The sequence below is a fragment of the Podarcis filfolensis genome (genome assembly GCF_964270895.1).
Source record: "Podarcis filfolensis genome assembly, chromosome: 3".
Classification (NCBI taxonomy): Eukaryota; Metazoa; Chordata; class Lepidosauria; order Squamata; family Lacertidae; genus Podarcis; species Podarcis filfolensis.
This window is the reverse complement of record NC_139606.1, coordinates 121,068,460-121,086,507: the sequence shown is the minus strand read 5'-3', so window position 1 is coordinate 121,086,507 and position 18,048 is coordinate 121,068,460. Positions and strand designations below refer to the sequence as shown.

General features: G+C 50.7%; 1 protein-coding gene across 1 annotated transcript in view; it reads left to right on the top strand.

Moving 5' to 3' along the window:
• Nucleotides 1-554: 554 nt before the first annotated feature.
• GAREM2 (GRB2 associated regulator of MAPK1 subtype 2) overlaps nt 555-18,048 on the top strand; it is a 29,029-nt gene continuing 11,535 nt past the window's right edge. Inside the window, exons 1-2 of the mRNA XM_083605061.1 lie at nt 555-776; nt 9,431-9,571. Of these exons, the coding sequence (XP_083461187.1) occupies nt 662-776; nt 9,431-9,571 (256 nt within the window). The 5' untranslated portion in view covers nt 555-661. The remainder of the gene's footprint in view (nt 777-9,430; nt 9,572-18,048) is intronic.

The following is an 18,048-nucleotide window of genomic DNA, read 5'->3' as shown; positions in this document are numbered from 1 at the left end:
TCTCCATACAAATGCTCCAAAGGACAAGCAAAAAAAACCCTTCCTCTCTTGCCAGGCCTTTAACTAGGGGGAGCCTTTCAGAAGTGGGTGGGATGTTTCTGATGTAGTTCCCACCCAGGCTTGGGCTTATTTTTATTATTATTAAATCTGAATAATGCCCTTCCTTTGTTGATCTCAGGGCGGTTTACAAGAGAAAACACACACATAATAAAAACAAGAACGACCCCTTCTCACAAACCAACAGCCCCCTTCCCTCTCTGTGGGGTTTTGTTTGCAAGTCTCTTTGAGCTGCTCTGGGCAAAATAAAACGACTAGTAATTTGAATTAATTGATTGCTTAATGATGATGTAAGCAACGCAGGCAGGGCATCCCAAGAGAAACTCGCCGATGCCCTTTGCAGGCGCAAAGAGGTCTCCCCCGGAGTAAGGGGCAGGGGCGGCGCGCGCGGCCGCGGCATCGAAGCGGCCCCTCCCGGGGGCGTGCCTGGCCCATCCCATCCCGGGGAGCAGCCAGCCCGGCGGCGGCGGCAGCGTCGGCAGCGTCCGGAGCGCGAAAGGAGCTCGCCGGCTGCTTCCCCGACGGGGCGGACGAGGCGGCGGCTGCTCGGGCGCGTCTCCGGCGGAGGGAAGGCGATGCCTCGGCGGCGGCGGCGGAGGGCAGCATGGAGCGACTGGCGGCGGCGCTGGGCCGCGTGGCGTGGAGCTCCGGGCCGCCGCTGCCGCTGGACCTCATCGTGGCCAAGTGCCGCCTCCCGGCTCTCGTGCGCCCCGGGCCCGGTGCGTCTCCGCGGGCTGCGCGCGCTTGGCACGGGGTGGGCGCTTCGACGGAGTTTCCCCTGCAAGCTCAGGAGCATTGCGGGGACTGGTCCAGGACCTTCTCCTGCGTAGCCCCTCGGGGCCGCCCCCCATCCCGGTGCTCGGAGGCGCCTGCCTCGCTTCTCCTACCGGGGAGGCTGCTTCGTTACGCGCGGTCCCCGACCCAAAGCCAGGCGCACGCCGGACCTCGGGGCGCCTCGGACGGGCGCGGACCGACCAGCAGCGTAGCAGCGCTCTCTCGGCGGGCGGCTTATGTATTTGTTGTATTGCATTCGCATCTCGCCTTTATCTCCAAGGAGCAGGAGGGGGCGTGAAAGGCGCTTCCCCTCCTCATTTAATCCCCGCAGCAAAACAACCCCGCGAGGCAGGTGAGGCGGAGAGGCAGCGGACGAGCCGTGAGTTTTATGGCCGAGTGGGGATTTTAAGCTGGGTCTCTCCCAGGTCCTCGTCCTACCTGGAAGATCACCATCTTTACTCTCGCTCGTTTTCTTTCTTGGTTTTGCGCCAGGCGCCAAAGAGTCCCGTCCCCGCGCATATTTTACTCTGGGACAAGGCGACCTGTCAGTTCCTTCTGCCGCGCTCTTGGGGGAAGCATTTTCTCGCCTTGGTGGGGGGCTTCTGTAATCTGCTTTTTTCCTAACCCTTTTGTGGGGGGTCCCTGTGCCAATGTGAAACTTCTGCTTTGGAAACTGGTGCGTTTTTGTCTGTTGGGTGCGGTGCGGGGGGGGGGGGACGTGTGAATGGTTTTATCGTGTCTCCTGGTAACTCTCTTTCTCTCCCCACGCCCTAGAGTCACTCTACTCCCTCCCGCTGCCCCACTTTCTCTCCCTTGTGATTGCTGGGGAGGATTTGCCCGCAGATGTCCGCCCTTCAGAGGGAAAGGGGGGGGCGCTTTCCGTGGCAGGCTGCCCGGCTGGCTTCGGGTTTTGTACACCGTGAGAAGAATGGGGAGTTGAGCCGTCGGTGGCGTCTTGCATACTAATGCGGTGGGGGAACCGGCTTGTCTCTTTTCTGCCCCCCCCCTTTTGCTAGGGAATGAATTTCAGGAGCGGGGGAAGGATGGGAAAACAACAGCAGACGATACAACCTCCCCCTCCCACCAAACCCCTTTCTCTCTCTTTCCCAAGCTGCCTGATTGCTGAAAAAGGACGCAGCAGGATTAGGCCTGGGGCACTGTCCCCCTCCGCCCCCAAGATCAGGGGAGACAGACAGATGTCGCTTTCTGACTCTATCCAGCCTTCAGGCCTGTTTGCTTGGGGGGAGAGAGGCCAGGGACTCCTCTCTGTGCCAGCCTGGTCAGCTGCTTTTGCGGCCCTTTTGCAACCGCAAAATTCCCAGCCTCTTGTTTCTTTCCAGGCAAGCTGGCATCGTGGGTTTCTGCTGAGTTTATCAAATCCATTGGCACACAAGTTAAACTCTGGAACTCCCTCCCACAGTAGGCAGTGATAACCAGCAACCTAGATGGCTTTGGAAAAGGATCAGACAAATTAGGATAGTGGCACCAACACAGTTTGGCCAGGGTTAGTTTGGATCAACTTGGGCCTGTGGCACTGGAGGACTTTGGTGACGTGGAGAGCAGAAAGCGGAAGCTCTACTCAGTTATTCCTGGGCAGCTTCTGATGCTTGAGACCTCTGCCGGAAGGGAGCTTCCCCCCCAGGTATCCAAGGATCATAGAACCGGGGAGCTGGAAGGGACCCCAAAGGTCATCCAGTCCAGCCCCCTGCAATGCAGGAATCTCAGCTCAAGCATCCCTGAAAGATGGCCCTCCAACCTCTGCTTGAAAACCTTCAAGCAAGGAGAGTCCACAATCTCCAGAGAGAGACCCCTCCACAGTTGAACTGCTCTCCCTGTCAGAAAGTTATTCCTGATGTTCCCTAGGAATTTCCTTGTCCTTTGAATCTGCTGGATTGGGGCCTCCCCTCTGGAGCAGCAGAAAGCAGGCTCCATCTTCCATGCAGCAGCTCCTCAGATATTGGGTGCCTACAGCTGGAGCTTGTTCCCAGCGCAGGTGGTTTCCCCTCCTTCCCTTGGGAAAAGGGTTTTAGGTGAGGAAGGCCACTGCTGGCAGAAGGAGGGTGGACTAGATGTCCTCAGGCTTCCTTTGGAGCTGTAGGATTGATAGGTGTCTCTTTCATGATATATGTGCAAAGGCTGTGGAGCAACGCACCCAGCGGATCCTGTGGTTAATGATTTTGTGTGCAAAGGTTTGAGGCTTAAGACTACTGGCGGAGGGGCCTTTCTAACATGCCCCCTAATATATATATATATATATATATATATATATATATATATATATATATATGATATTTATTAAAGTTTTACAAAAACATAAGTTTACAAAATGAAAAAGGTCATATAAAAAGAAAAAGATACAAAAAAAGAACATAGAAAAATACATGAAAAAGAAAAAAAGGGAATAGAAATACAAAAGACAAATAGCTAAAAAAGAATTAAAAACAAATCCGTTTTTTGTAACTTTGAACTCATTAACTTATTTCCTTGGCCTCCTCACACCTCCCCTTTTTGTATTCCCATTTAAATAATCAAATCAGCAAATCCTTACCCTCTTTCGTTTATCTTAACTCTGTATCTTAACATATTATAACTCTATATTTTCATCCATTATCAATTCATTTTTGCATATTCTTATTAACTTTGTTGCTAATGCCACTTATTTTCAATCCAGCATCATTTTAACATTCATTAATTTTACAGTATTTCTGAAGATAATCTTTAAATTTCTTCCAGTCTTCTTCCACCAACTCTTCTCCCAGGTCTCGGATTCTGCCAGTCATTTCCGCCAATTCCATATAATCCGTCACCTTCATCTGCCACTCTTCCAGGGTGGGTAGCTCTTGTGTCTTCCAATACTTTGCAATAAGTATTCTTGCTGCTGTTGTTGCATACTAAAAATATATATATATTTTAAAGACTTCCCAGGTTGGCAGGAGAGGAAATGTCATTCCAGCTCCTTTCTCCCATCCAGCTGCCGGATTTCCAGTTTCCTTGTCACTGACTTGCTCCTTTTTTATATAAAGTTTTATTTACACTTTTCACAATGCAATAAATACAAGCTAATCTACACAGAGAATAATGAAAAGAATTTGCTCTGTCCTCTTTCAAAGCCATTCAGCTTGGTAGCCCCCACTGCCCCTTCCACACTGACCAAGCAAAATACTTCTTCACACAGCGCAGGGTTAACTGGTGGAACTCACCGCCCCATGATGGAGGGATGACCACTGACTTAGTCAACACCAGACCTCTCGCCCTTAATGTATGTCATTTCCCTTTCAAACCAATGATTGCTGAATTGAACCTCCAGGTGCCAAGACAGTCTACCCCCGAATGCCTTCATTCCCTGCAAGCATCTTGCTAGCCACTCTTGGGCAGAAGCTTCTTGACTAGATGGGCCCTTCCCAGGTGCTCAGGGACCCCCTGTGGTCCTCTAGTCCAACCCCCTGCAGTGCAGGAATCTCAGCTAAAGGTTAGCATGGTGGGATCCTGGCCCAGATTTGAATTGGGATGGAGGTGTTGAGGGTGCAGGTCTCCATGGTTGCTGCTGCCTCCGGGAATTCGCTTTCTTTGGTTTTGCTCAGCGCTTCTGTTTTGCGCTTCTGTTGTTCTGAATGTGGGGCGTGTTGGCTTTTTAAACTTTCAAAATAAGCAGTGTGCGTTTGTTTCTCTCTTTTTGCCTTTGCACAGCCTCTTTCCACCCCTCTGCAGCCCCACAAAGGGCTCCTCTCCTCAGTGTGAGGACTGCCAAGGCTTTCGAGCGAAGCGGATTTCCCTGGTTACCGTGGCTGGCATGCCGGGGGGGGGGGGCATCCATTTGGGGAAGCGCAGAGGCCACAGCTGGCCTCCCAGCACCCCTTGGCCCAGCCCCCAGCCCCAGAGACTGGCCGCCTTACTTCTCCCACAGAGAAAGCCCTGGGATCATAGAATTATAGGGCTGGAAGGGAGCCAAAAGGTCATCCAGCCCAACCCAAAGGGGCTCAAGGGAGGCGCGGCTGAGATCCTTCCTGCATGGGTCATTCTGTGGCTAAGGGAGCCAGCATCTGAAAGCCACAAGGAATCCCCACCACCGCCAGTTTAAAGTGCCCATAGGGTCACTGGGAGTGGTTTTTAGCAAACCATTCTCTGTCTCTCTCAAAACTTGTCTCCCCGCTGCAATCCAGAGATGGCATTATAGGCCTACCTTGCAGGGGTGTTGTAAACGAAGTGTCTCGAACATTCTATTTTTATTTATTTATTATTTTTTAATTTTATTATAATTTTTTTTTGTATTTTCCACACAACAACAACACGAAAAATATCGGAAAAATAACAATACGGTGGTACCTCAGGTTACATACACTTCAGGTTACATACGCTTCAGGTTACAGACTCCCCTAACCCAGAAATAGTGCTTCAGGTTAAGAACTTTGCTTCAGGATGAGAACAGAAATCGTGCTCTGGCGGTGCGGCGGCAGCAGGAGGTACCATTAGCTAAAGTGGTGCTTCAGGTTAAGAACAGTTTCAGGTTAAGTACGGACCTCCGGAACGAATTAAGTACTTAAGCTGAGGTACCACTGTACACAAAACACAAAAGCCGATATTCAAAAAAACAAAACAAAAAACAAATCCATATCTTACAAGTTAATAATATAAACACTAAAAAGAAAAACAAACACTGACTTCCACCAGTCCCACAGCACCTCCTTTACCTCTCATTATGTCTTCCTGTTTTCCTTATTATCTCTGTTCTAGCATCCAGATATAAATCCCTCTTTCTTATCCTTTCACTCCACAAGGTTATTCCAGACTCAGCCAGATTTCTGTCCTCGAACCTTGACTTTTAAGGTATTCATTTAGACACTCCCATTCCTTTTTCGTTTCACTTTTTGCTTTTTGTCTTCTTATATCTGTCAATTTGGCTAATTCTAAATATTCTGAAAGCTTACATAACCACTCTCCCCTAGTGGGTAACCAATTCCCTTTCCAATACTTAGCCGTGTCTCAAACATTCTAAAACAGTTTGTCGACTGGCGGTGGTGATGCCCTTAAGTTTTGTGAGCCTCCAAAAGGTTATTGACCAACCGAACGAAGGGCACTGGGCGCCACTTGCAGCCCTTGAACTGGCCCAAGAAGTTTTGGGGTCTGAAATGGAAAACTAAAAGCAGGAATTCTTTAGCTGCGATTTCTGCTGCAGGGGGTTGGACTGGATGACCCTTGAGGGTCCCTTCCAACTCGGCAATTCTATGGTTCTCGGCTGAACCTGAAGCTGGCCTTGCCTTGCCTTCCCAGGGGCCAGGGCTCTTGCAGAGAGAGTGGTGCCTCTGTTTCCTCAGCTGTGGCCTTCGGACGGTGGAAGGGGGGTACTTCCGAAATGTTTGCCCACTCTGCCTCCTCTCCAGGAGGCCTCCGTCCCGGATTCGGTGCCAATAAGGCGGCTGTTGCAGGCAGGTCTTTGGGCTGGAGCTCTGGCCATTGAGCACGAACAAAGAGCAAAATGTTTCCAGGGCAACCTGCCTCTCTCTTGGCAGGCAGAGCCAGAGGCCTGCTCCCTTGGGCTTGGCTGGGGGGGGGTGAGGTGGAGGATGAGCCCGGCAGTTGGAAGAGCAATTCGGAGGGCTGCAGGGGAGGCCAGAGAGGCCGCTGGCTTGGCTACCTGTCCTGCCCTCCAAATTCTCCCTGTGCTTTCCTGGGAGGCTGGCCTCAGACAGGGAGACTGGTGGATTTGCATGCATGTGGGTTGTGGCATTTGGAGTTTTAATCTTCTTTGGCGATCCCTCGTAGCCGAGTAAGATTGTCTTCCATAAACATGGTTTGAACAGTGAGTCCATAACTGAATGTGGAGGCCAATTCTGGATCCACACGTCCTTCCACAGTGGGGACATTGGTTTCCGGGCAGGAGTTGATCACGGTGAGGGTTTGCCAAGCGTGCCTTCCTCTTCACACGTTTCTCCTTTGCGTCCTGAGTTCGAGTGTCTTCAAAGCCCATGACACCTTTGGTGAAGGCTCTTCTCCAACTGGAGCGCTCACAGACCAGTGTTTCCCAGTTCTCGGTGTTTATACTACTTTTTTTAAAGATTTGCCTTCAGAGAGTCTTTGAACCTCTTTTGTTGACCACCAGCATTACGCTTCCATTTTTAAGTTTGGAATAGAGTAGTTGCTTTGGAAGACGATCATCAGGCATCCGCACAACATGACCAGTCCAACAAAGTTGATGTTGAAGAATCATTGCTTCAACACTGGTGATCTTTACTTCTACACTGGCACTAGTTTGCCTGTCTTCCCAAGTGATATGTATTTTTTTTCGGACACACTGAATCTTTTGAGGAGTTGGAGATGGTGTTTACAAGGGGTCCATGTTTCACAATCATACAGTAAGGTTGGTAGTATAATAGCTTTGTAAACAAGCATTTTGGTTTACCTGCGAATGTCCCGGACCTCATGTATGTGGGTTGTGGCATTCAGAGTTTTCATAGCTGGCAGTCCCTTGCAAATGCCCCTTTCAGCCAGCCATGCAGCTGTCCTGCAACCAGGCAGCCCCACAGACTTCGGGTGTGGAATCGATCTTCTGTGTGGCATCAATCTGCTTCTCTTAATGGTTTGGGGAGCAGGGCTTGCAAAACTGGCTTGGTGGGGAAGGACTAGGTCTTCTTATCGGCTGGCTCTTGTGGTATGAAAGTCCTTGTGCATTTTGTTGGAAGATTCAGGACAGAGGGAAAGAAAAGACTTCTTCATGCAGTGCAGAGTTGAACTGTGGAACTCCTTGCCACAGGAGGCAGTGAAGGCCACCAACGGAGGTGGCTTTAAAAGAGGACCAGTCAAATTCATGGAGGAGGAGAGGGCTAACGATGGCTCTTGGCCAGGATGCCTCTGTCTCCACAGATGGAGGCAGCAATATTGCTGAATGCCAAGAGAAGAGAACCTCCTGTTTGTGGGTTTCCCATAATGGGCATCTGGTTGGCCCCTGTGAGAACAGGATGCTGGACTGGATGGGCCTTTGCCTCTTATTGCATCCTTGTTGTTGTTTAGTTGTTTAGTCATGTCTGCCTCTTCGTGACCCCCTGGACCAGAGCACGCCAGGCACTCCTGTCTTCTACTGCCACCCCCAGTTTGGTCAAACTCATGCTGGTAGCTTCCAGAACACTGTCCCACCATCTCGTCCTCTGTCGTCCCCTTCTCCTTGTGCCCTCCATCTTTCCCAACATCAGGGTCTTTTCCAGGGAGTCTTCTCTTCTCATGAGGTGGCCAAAGTCTTGGAGCCTCAGCTTCAGGATCTGTCCTTCCAGTGAGCACTCAGGGCTGATTTCCTTCAGAATGGATGGGTTTGATCTTCTTGCAGTCCATGGGACTCTCAAGAGTCTCCTCCAGCACCAGAATTCAAAATTGCATCCTTAATGTGCTACTATTAATGGCTTTGGGGAGATGGGCTTGTAAAACTTTGCTGGTAAGGAATGTGGAGTTGCCAATACGTCTTTTTATCTGCAGCTGGTAATACTATAAGGGCGTTTGGCATCGGGTGAAGTGAGCTGTGGTTCCCGAAATGGCCTTTAATATACTTTTCTGATCCTGCGCAGAGGGGTTCTGTTGCCTAGTGCTCGGTGTCACAGAACAGGACCCGGGAGAGAGACCAGGGTTCGAATCCCCATTCAGCCATGGAGTTCCCCGGGTGACATTGGGCCAGTCGCAGCCTCTCAGCCCAGCCTGCCTCACAGGGCTGTTGTGATAAAACGAGAAGGAGAATACGTAAGCCGCCTTCAGCTCCTTGGAAGAAAGGTGGGATATAATGTAATAATATGATTTATTATTATGAGGGACGCGGGTGGCGCTGTGGGTTAAAACACAGAGCCTAGGACTTTCCGATCAGTAGGTCGGTGGCTTGAATCCCTGCGGTGGGATGAGCTCCCGTTGCTCGGTCCCTGCTCCTGCCAACCTAGCAGTTCAGAAGCACGTCAAAGTGCAAGTAGATAAATAGGTACCACTCCGGCGGAAAGGTAAACGGCGTTTCCATGCGCTGCTCTGGTTCGCCAGAAGCGCCTTAGTCCTGCTGGCCACATGACCTGGAAGCTGTACGCCGGCTCCCTCGGCCAATAAAGCGAGATGAGCGCCGCAACCCCAGAGTCGGCCACAACTGGACCTAATGGTCAGGGGTCCCTTTACCTTTATGATTTATTATATTAATTAATTGTCGTCATCGTAATACTGCATGGCTAGCCAACTGGGGAGGGAAGTTGCTGCCATCTTGAGAGGGTGGCTGTTCCTGCAGGGTTCATGGAGGTTCCCCTTAATTTTCACAGAGCCATAGAGTTGGAAGGGACCAGGGACCCCAGGGGTCACCAAGTCCAACCCTCTGCAATGTGGGAACCTCAGCTTTTGTGTAAACCAGACCTGCTACCACGCAGGCAGCGAAAGCTGCTTCCAGAATCCCGAAAGGATTCCACTGCGGTTTCTGCATTGCAGGGGGTCAGACTAGATGGCCCTTGGTGGTCCCTTGCAGCTCTGCCTTTCTGAGATTTGTAGACTGACCCCCCCCCCGGGGGGAGGGGGAACGGTGGGCAGGGAGACCCTTGGGGAGGGCACCATCGCTGGGAGCCTGTGCTGATGTCTCCCTCTGTTCCTGCCGCAGGAGAGTACGTGGAAGGGGTCAGCGACCAGGATGTCCTCCTCATCCACTCCTGCCGCCAGTGGACCACAGTGACAGCCCATAGCCTGGAGGAGGGACACTACGTCATCGGCCCCAAGATTGACATCCCCCTCCAGTACCCAGGTAACGGGGCAGGGGAGGGGGCACAGGCTGTGTCAGATGGGGGAGGGGCCAGGAAAACCCCGAGGCCCAGAATGTGGTGCAGGCCTCGTAAATAATAACAATAACAGTAAATAATAATAATTTTTTATTTATCCCCTTCATTCCCGGTACAGGAAACCAGGCCCAGGGCGGCTAACAACAAATTTAAAACACATATCTGATGCTACAAAAAAACAGCATAAAATACGGTATAAAGCATAAATAACAATAAAATCAAGAATCAAAAAATCAATTGGGGGGGGGGGGAAATCCATCCAATAAACATTAGCTGATCGCCAGGGCTAGCTGGCTAAATTAGTCCTATTTGGGCCAGCGAGGAGACCAAGGGAGAATTAGCTGTGGGGTCTCAGAGCGGGTGATCTTCATAAAAGGGGAGGGAAGAGAAGGGAAATAAAAGATCAGGCTGAATTCAGATTAAAGGCCAGGTGGAATAGCTCTCTCTTACAGGCCCGACGGAAGGAGTTTAAATCCTGCAGGGCCCTGGTCTCCTGGGACAGAGCATTCCACCAGGTCGGAGCCATCACTGAGAAGGCCCTGGCCCTGGTGGAGGATAGTCTGACTTCTTTAGGGCCCGGGACCTCTAAACTATGGTTATTCATGGACCTTAAGGTCCTCTGTGGGGCAGACCAGGAGAGGCGGTCCTGTAAATACGAGGGATAACAATAAGAATAATAATTTATACCCTGCCCATCTGGCTGGGTGTCCCCAGCCAGTCCTCCACAGATCCACAAGTCACAGGACGATGGCGCAGCAATAAAACTGCTAGCACATTTGCGAAGCTAAGCAGGGTCCATTATGGTTTCAGCTTGGATGGGAGACTGTGAGTTGAGATTTCCTGCATTGCAGAGGGTTGGACTAGATGACCGCTGGGTACCTTCCAACTTTGTCAGCCCGAATAGCTCGGTTGGTTAGACCATGGTGCCGATAATATCAAGGTTGCCACGGATCACTGAGTGTCACAGTTATATATATTTTAATTTGGTCCAGCTACATCTCCTCCGCGATCCATCATTTGAGTTACCTTTTAGTCAGCAGCCTCAGGAATCACGATGATAAGCCATTAAGTCTCCGCCAGCTGGGCTGATGGGATATCATAAAATCTTAGAATTGTAGAGTTGGAAGGGATCTCGGGGTCATCTAGTCCAACCCCCAGAAATGCAGGAATCTCAGCTAAAGCATCTGAGACAGGTGGCCCTCCAACCCCTGCTTAAAAACCTGCAAGGAAGGAGAGTCCACCATCTCCTGAGGGAGACCTTCCCACTGTTGAACAGCTCTTTCCATCAGAAAGTTCTTCCTGATATTTAGTCTGAATCTCCTTTCTTATAATTTGAAGCCATGGGTTCGAGTTTTGGCCCCCAGAGCAGGAGAAAAGAAGCCTGCTCCCTCTTCTGTGTGACAGCCCTTGAGATATTTGAAGATGACTATCCTATCTCTGGATGGGAGAAAGTGAGGAGGAATTAAAGAACCTTTTAATGAGGGTGAAAGAGGAGTGTGCAAAATATGGTCTGAAGCTCAACATCAAAAAAATGAAGATCATGGCCACTGGTCCCATCACCTCCTGGCAAATAGAAGGGGAAGAAATGGAGGCAGTGAGAGATTTTACTTTCTTGGGCTCCATGATCACTGCAGATGGTGACAGCAGTCACAAAATTAAAAGACGCCTGCTTCTTGGGAGAAAAGCAACAACAAACCTAGACAGCATCTTAAAAAGCAGAGACATCACCTTGCCAACAAAGGTCCGTATAGTAAAAGCTCTGGTTTTCCCAGTAGTGATGTATGGAAGTGAGAGCTGGACCATAAAGAAGGCTGATCGCCGAAGAATGGATGCTTTTGAATTCTGGTGCTGGAGGAGACTCTTGAGAGTCCCATGGACTGCACGAAGATCCAACCTCTCCATTCTGAAGGAAATCAGCCCTGAGTGCTCACTGGAAGGACAGATCCTGAAGCTGAGGCTCCAAGACTTTGGCCATGAGAAGAGAAGACTCCCTGGAAAAGACCCTGATGTTGGGAAAGATGGAGGGCACAAGGAGAAGGGGATGACAGAGGACGAGATGGTGGGACAGTGTTCTCGAAGCTACCAGCATGAATTTGACCAAACTGCGGGAGGCAGTGGAAGACAGGAGGGCCTGGCGTGCTCTGGTCCAGGGGGTCACAAACAGTCGGACATGACTAAATGACTAAACAACAACATCCTATCTCCTCTCAGTCTTCTCTTTTCCAGGCTAAACATACCCAGTTCCTTCAACTGTTCCTCATAAGGCTTCGTTTCCAGACCCTTGATCCTCTTGGTTGCCCTTCTCTGCACACCTTCTTGACTTGTCAACATCCTTCCTAAATTGTGGTGCCCAGAACTGGACACAGTATTCCAGGTGTGGTCAGAATAGAGAGGGACTATGACTTCCCTTGATCTGGACACTAGCCTTTGTTGATGCAGCCTAGAATTGTATTAGCAATTGAGTTGTGGCGCAAAACATCTGTGGGTTGGTCTAGACAGCCCTTAGGGTCCCTTCCAACTCTGCAATTCTATCTGGAGGGCACCCAGTTGGGTATGGGTGGTCCAAAATTTGGCCACAGAATATTCCAGGTCCCTCTCCCACCTCCCCCCCCCCAGAGTGGCTGGGGTAACCCAGTCAGATGGGCCAGGTATAAGTAAATAATAATAATAATAATAATAATAATAATAATAATAATAATAATAATAATATTGCATTGCACGCATGGGGGCTCTGGGTAGGTTGGCATTCAAAGCTTGCTCCCTCTCCTCTTTGGTCCTGCAGGTGTAAAAATAATCCCCATGGCCTGCCTTGCAGGGTTGATTGCAGAATTAAGGACACGCCTGGCCTAATCCTGGGCTTGCAAGAGCTTGGAAAGAGGTTCCTGGTGTGGAAGGTCAGCGAGGTGGGAGGTGGGGGGTGGAAGTGTTGGCGCCGGTCTGGGAGGCCCTGAACTGAGGAGGAGGAGGAGAGTGACCCAAGTGGGAGTTGGGAATTAGCAGGGTTGAGATCATCCCCAGCCCTTAATGAGCCGGCTAAGTGCTTCCCATCTCTGGTAATGATGCGCAAGGATGAATAAATCATGGGAGCCCCAGCTAATCGCAGTTCCTTGGGGAAGGCAGTGGGACAGGAGGGGAGGGGAGCGGAGCAGGGAAGCGTGTTAACCTGCTGGGCTGGCCCATTCATAAAATCGGAGCAGATGGTAAGGGGGGGGGGGGAGAAGAGGCTTCTGGCTACCTCCTGCCCTTATCTGAAACACACACACACACACACACACAGCCAGTTTTGGCTCGGAGGTGTGCGAATGGCTGTCTCTCACTAGAACCGATACACATGAATGTTGGAAGATTCAGGGCAGTGCAGACTGTGGAACTCTCTGCCACAGGAGGTGGTGATGGCCCCAACTTGGGTGGCTTTTAAAGAGGACGAGAAGGGCTATGGATGGCTCTGCAGTGCTCTTGGATCAGCAACCTTTTTCAGCTGTATCCCTCACACCATGTGGTGGGCTGGAGTATTTTTTGCGGGGGGGGGGGGAATGAACGACAACAACAATCCCCATGTTACACCCCTCCAACTACATCACTCATACATCACGGTTACATCATGAAAGGGGAGGTCTGGTGGCAGGAATCTGAGTATCCTGGACCCTGCCCCATGGTTCCCCTTGCCCTCCACCAAACACCCATCAAGTGGAACAAAAGAGATCTTTACATTTCCCTGTTTCCCAGTCAAGTTCATCACACCCTTTTGTCTTCATCTGGGTTTGTTATTTCTGGAATGGCTACCTGTCTGGCACTCAGGTATCAGGATGCCAGGGATTATCCCTCAGGCAGAGGGGCTGCTGAGGAGCTGAGCTCACAGGTCTATATGAATTTCTGTAGTTTTCCCAGTGAGCCAGTACAGAGATACATCTATAAGTGAATTCTTACATTTGGTATCGTGCAGCAGAGGCCCTTTGAACAGATAGGAAGAAACTGTGATGAAGTGTTTTGTGGGGGCAAGTCACAAAAGTCACAAAAGCGATTGTGCTGATTTTGGTAGTGGGCTGCATGTGCATGATATCTGCTGGAGGGGCGCACCCCCCCAAAAAACCCCTATGCATAAATTCCTGCAACAGTCACAAGTCTCTCCCCCCCCCATCCTGCCTTTGCTCCTCTTCCAGCTGGTGCCACGACGCACCCCCCCCCCCCGCCTTGTCAGCCTGTTCCCACATCTCTGCTTCCTTGGGGAGAAGACGGACACAGCTGTCTCCAGAATGGGGGGGGGGTGGCGGCTTCTCTTCCTCACTCTGCTTCTTCCTCCCCCCCCCCAATCCTCATAGCAGCTTTCCCCATCTGCGCATCCTGTCTTCCATCATCCCCCTTGTTTGCTGGAGTCGGGGGGGGGGGTTGTTGCAGGAGAGGGGTGGGCTCTGGAGACAGACATGTTTGCGGAGGGGAGGGGGTCGTTGCCTGGCTTAAGGCACAATCTTTTCTGGGGGGAGCAGTGAAAGTAAAGAAGGCTTTTGGCCCTGGGAAACGGGTGCGAGATGCTTGGAATCGGGAGTCGAGGCAACCTAGGGCCTGGAGCGAGTGATGGGAGGGAAGGGGGCTTCTCAACAAATATAGCCAGTCCCTGTTTCCCTGCGCGGCTGAGTAAACCGTAGCCAGTTCCCACATCTTTGAGGCAAAGAGCTTTGTTCCCAGGGAGTCCCAGTTTTAGGAATCCAGAGGAGGCAAGAATCTCATGGGAGGGGGGCACAATTCGCTCCTGATACAGCGTCCTGTTCTTGCCTGTTCTGGGTGTACATTTCCAAAATATAAGATAAAAAACAAATGAAACAAAACCTACATACAGCAACAGTGTTTTGTGTTGAGCAGGCTCCTATGATGTAAGTCATGATGTAAGCCTGCTAGCCTGCTCCCTAAAATATCACTGGTTTGCTCCTTTCTATATATATGGTGCCTACATTCTGCATGGACTGATTGCATGGCAACATGCGCAAATGGCTTTAGATACGTATGAGGTCCATAAATTACCATATATCATATTGTTGTTTAGTCGCTTAGTCGTGTCCGACTCTTCGTGACCCCCTGGACCAGAGCACGCCAGGCCCTCCTGTCTTCCACTGCCTCCCGCAGTTTGGTCAAACTCATGCTGGTAGCTTCAAGAACACTGTCCCACCATCTCGTCCTCTGTTGTCCCCTTCTCCTTGTGCCCTCCATCTTTCCCAACATCAGGGTCTTTTCCAGGGAGTCTTCTCTTCTCATGAGGTGGCCAGACTCTTGGAGCCTCAGCTTCAGGATCTGTCCTTCCAGTGAGCACTCAGGGCTGATTTCCTTCAGAATGGATGGGTTGGATCTTCTTGCAGTCCATGGGACTCTCAAGAGTCTCCTCCAGCACCAGAATTCAAAAGCATCCATTCTTCGGCCATCATTATGGTCCAGCTCTCACTTCCATACATCACTCCGGGGAAAACCATAGCTTGAACTGTACGGACCTTTGTCGGCAAGGTGATGTCTCTGCTTTTTAAGATGCTGTCTAGGTCTGTCATCACTTTTCTCCCAAGAAGCAGGTGTCTGCAGTATATATGCAACACAAAAAACAACGGCAATTTGTTGTTGACAAAGGACAGCTGGACATATAAAAGGCCCCATTCCCTTCCGCATCTTAGGGCCTCATCCAACCTCAAGCCGGCCCTGAGCCTCTTGTGGTTAGAAGCCATTGAGAGCCCTCTCTCCTCCTCCACAAATTTGTCTTTAAATGCCTTCCAAGTTGGTGGCCATCACTGCCCCCTGTGGCAGGGAGTTCCACAGTTTAACAAAGTGCTGAGTGAAGAAAGACTTCCACTGATCTGCCCTGAATCTCCCAGCTTCATTCAATGTCTTTGAGTTAAAGAATTTCCATGCAAGACGATTTCAAGGCCCGGGGCTGCCAAGCAGTCCAGCTTTTGGAGGCCATTTGCTAGGGCGGGGGACACAGCCCTATGTCAGCAAGCTTAGCTGCTGGCTCCGAATGATTGGAAAGCAATTGACTCATTGATCGGGACGTCTCTTGCTCGCTTCCTCTCTGTTCTGGGATGTCCGTGTCTCTCTCTCGGTCTTCAGGGAACCTTCTGGAGGCGGGGGTGGGGGTGGGGGGTGGGCAGAAGGGAGCTCTTCCGATAAACACAGCTGAGTTTGCCTCTGCTGCCGCTGGGGGAGGAGGAGGGGGCTGATTTAATTCATTATATTGACTCCCTGCAAAATAGGTGCAATGTGGTGGCCACGTTCCATGGGGATAACCCCACAGAAGAGCATTGTCTTCAGCACCAAGAGGGCTACAGAGCATGCGCAGAGGGACTCCGCCCCACTTTCAATGCACGTGAAATGACCCCCATCACTAGCCATCCTCTACCCTTTTAAACTGTGGCTCTTTTCAGGGGTGTGTGTGTGTTATTGGGTTGTTGTTTTCATTCTGATTATATGTTTTGATCTTGACGGTATATAAACTCAATAAATATTAATAATAATAATCAGGGCTAGTAGCCATTGGTAGCATTTATTCACCATCAGTTTGTCTAATTGCTGCTAACTATCAGTACAGATGTAGGTGGCGCTGTGGGTTAAACCACAGAGCCTAGGGCTTGCCGATCAGAAGGTCGGCGGTTCGAATCCCCACGACGGGGTGAGCTCCCGTTGCTCGGTCCCTGCTCCTGCCAACCTAGCAGTTCGAAAGCACACCAGTGCAAGTAGATAAATAGGTACTGCTCTGGCGGGAAGGTAAACGGCGTTTCCGTGCGCTGCTCTGGTTCTCCAGAAGCGGCTTAGTCCTGCTGGCCACATGACCCAGAAGCTGTACGCCGGCTCCCTCGGCCAGTAAAGCGAGATGAGCACCGCAACCCCAGAGTTGGTCACAACTGGACCTAACGGTCAGGCGTCCCTTTACCTTTACCTATCAATACAATGTGGAACCCGTTTAGTTGTGCGATTCTCTTGCCCCACATGCGGCCACTTGGCTGCATCCGTCGGCAGCACTGGCAGCATTGCAGGTACCACCTAAGACCCTCCCCACCTTTGCAATATCTTGATCGTTGAATGCGGCAGCACCTGCCCTTTGGAACTCCCTGCCTATTGATATCAGGCCTTCACTGTACTCATTTCAGTGCCTGCAAAAAAACATTTTTGTTTAGAACAGCCTGCTCAGACACGTAGAATGTGGATGCATGTTTTGATCATTTTTAGTTTATTGCTGGTTTTATTCTTTGAACGTTTCAATGAATTATTTTTTTTACTGATACAGCGGTACCTTGGTTTTCGAACGTCTCTGTTGACGAGCATTTCGGTTTTCGAATGCTGTAAACCCGGAAGTAAATGCTTCGGTTTTCAAACACTTTGCGGAAGTCAAACATGCCTCGCGGCTTCCCTCTTGAGTTTTCCGTATTGAGTTTTCCATTTTGAGCTTTCAGTTTTCAAATGTTTTGGAACTCAAAAGGTCTTCCGGAACAGATTGCGTTCGAAAACCGAGGTACCGCTGTCATGTTATTGTTTCATTCTCTTTGTAAACCGCTTTGTGGTTCTTTTTTTAAAAAACCACACACAAGTTTGTTTATAAAATGCATGAAACAAATAACAATAGATGGACCACAGTGGCTGTAGGCTGCCTGCCCGAGTCAGAGGCATCAGGGCTCTGGAGAGCAGTTGCTGGGGGCTAACACACTCTTGGCATTTTTTAGGGGGTGGGGGGAGCCAGTGTGAGAATCAGGAATGCTGAATAGAGCAGTCTTTGGTCTGACCCAGCCGGACCCCCCTTACATCCCCCCCCCCGAAGAATTGGAAAAGTGCCTCAATGGTTATCAGCCATAATAGTTTGAAGAGACAGCCGCATATTCCTGCATTGCAGGGGATTGGAACCTGGGCTGTCTTAACCATTGGCGCTACGGGTTCACGGCACCCGGGTGCCTAGTTCTCAGCGGCAGGAGGCCGAGAGTCCGCGGCCGAGCGTTGGAGTCCGGAGAAGAGCCGCCGACAGCCGAGCAGAGCAGAGCCTGTTGGAGCGCCGTGGGCGGCTCTTTCCTGGACTCCAACACTCACCCCCAAAGTCATGCCAAGCCACCACTCTGCTCCGCTTGGCTGTTGGCTCTTGCCCCAGCTGCATGGCGGCTGTTTCAGCTGCGCCCGCCACGCCTGGAGGGCCGTGTAACATTGTGGGTGCTGTGTGACGCATCCTCTTGTGTGTGCCTTTGCTGGCTTTTCCGCTGTTGGCGCACGCTCCCAGCACTGCCCAACGTGGGGTGCCAGCGCAGAATGACTTATGCTTAAGAGGGCCCTGTTTGGAACTTCTACAATTTTATGAAGCTGAGCTCTACCTCTCTTTAAAATCGGAACCGGTGAAGGCGGTGAAGGTCCTGCGTGAGTGTCTGGAGACGGTTGGAGGATGGATGGTGGCTAACAGATTGAGGTTGAATCCTGACAAGGCAGAAGTACT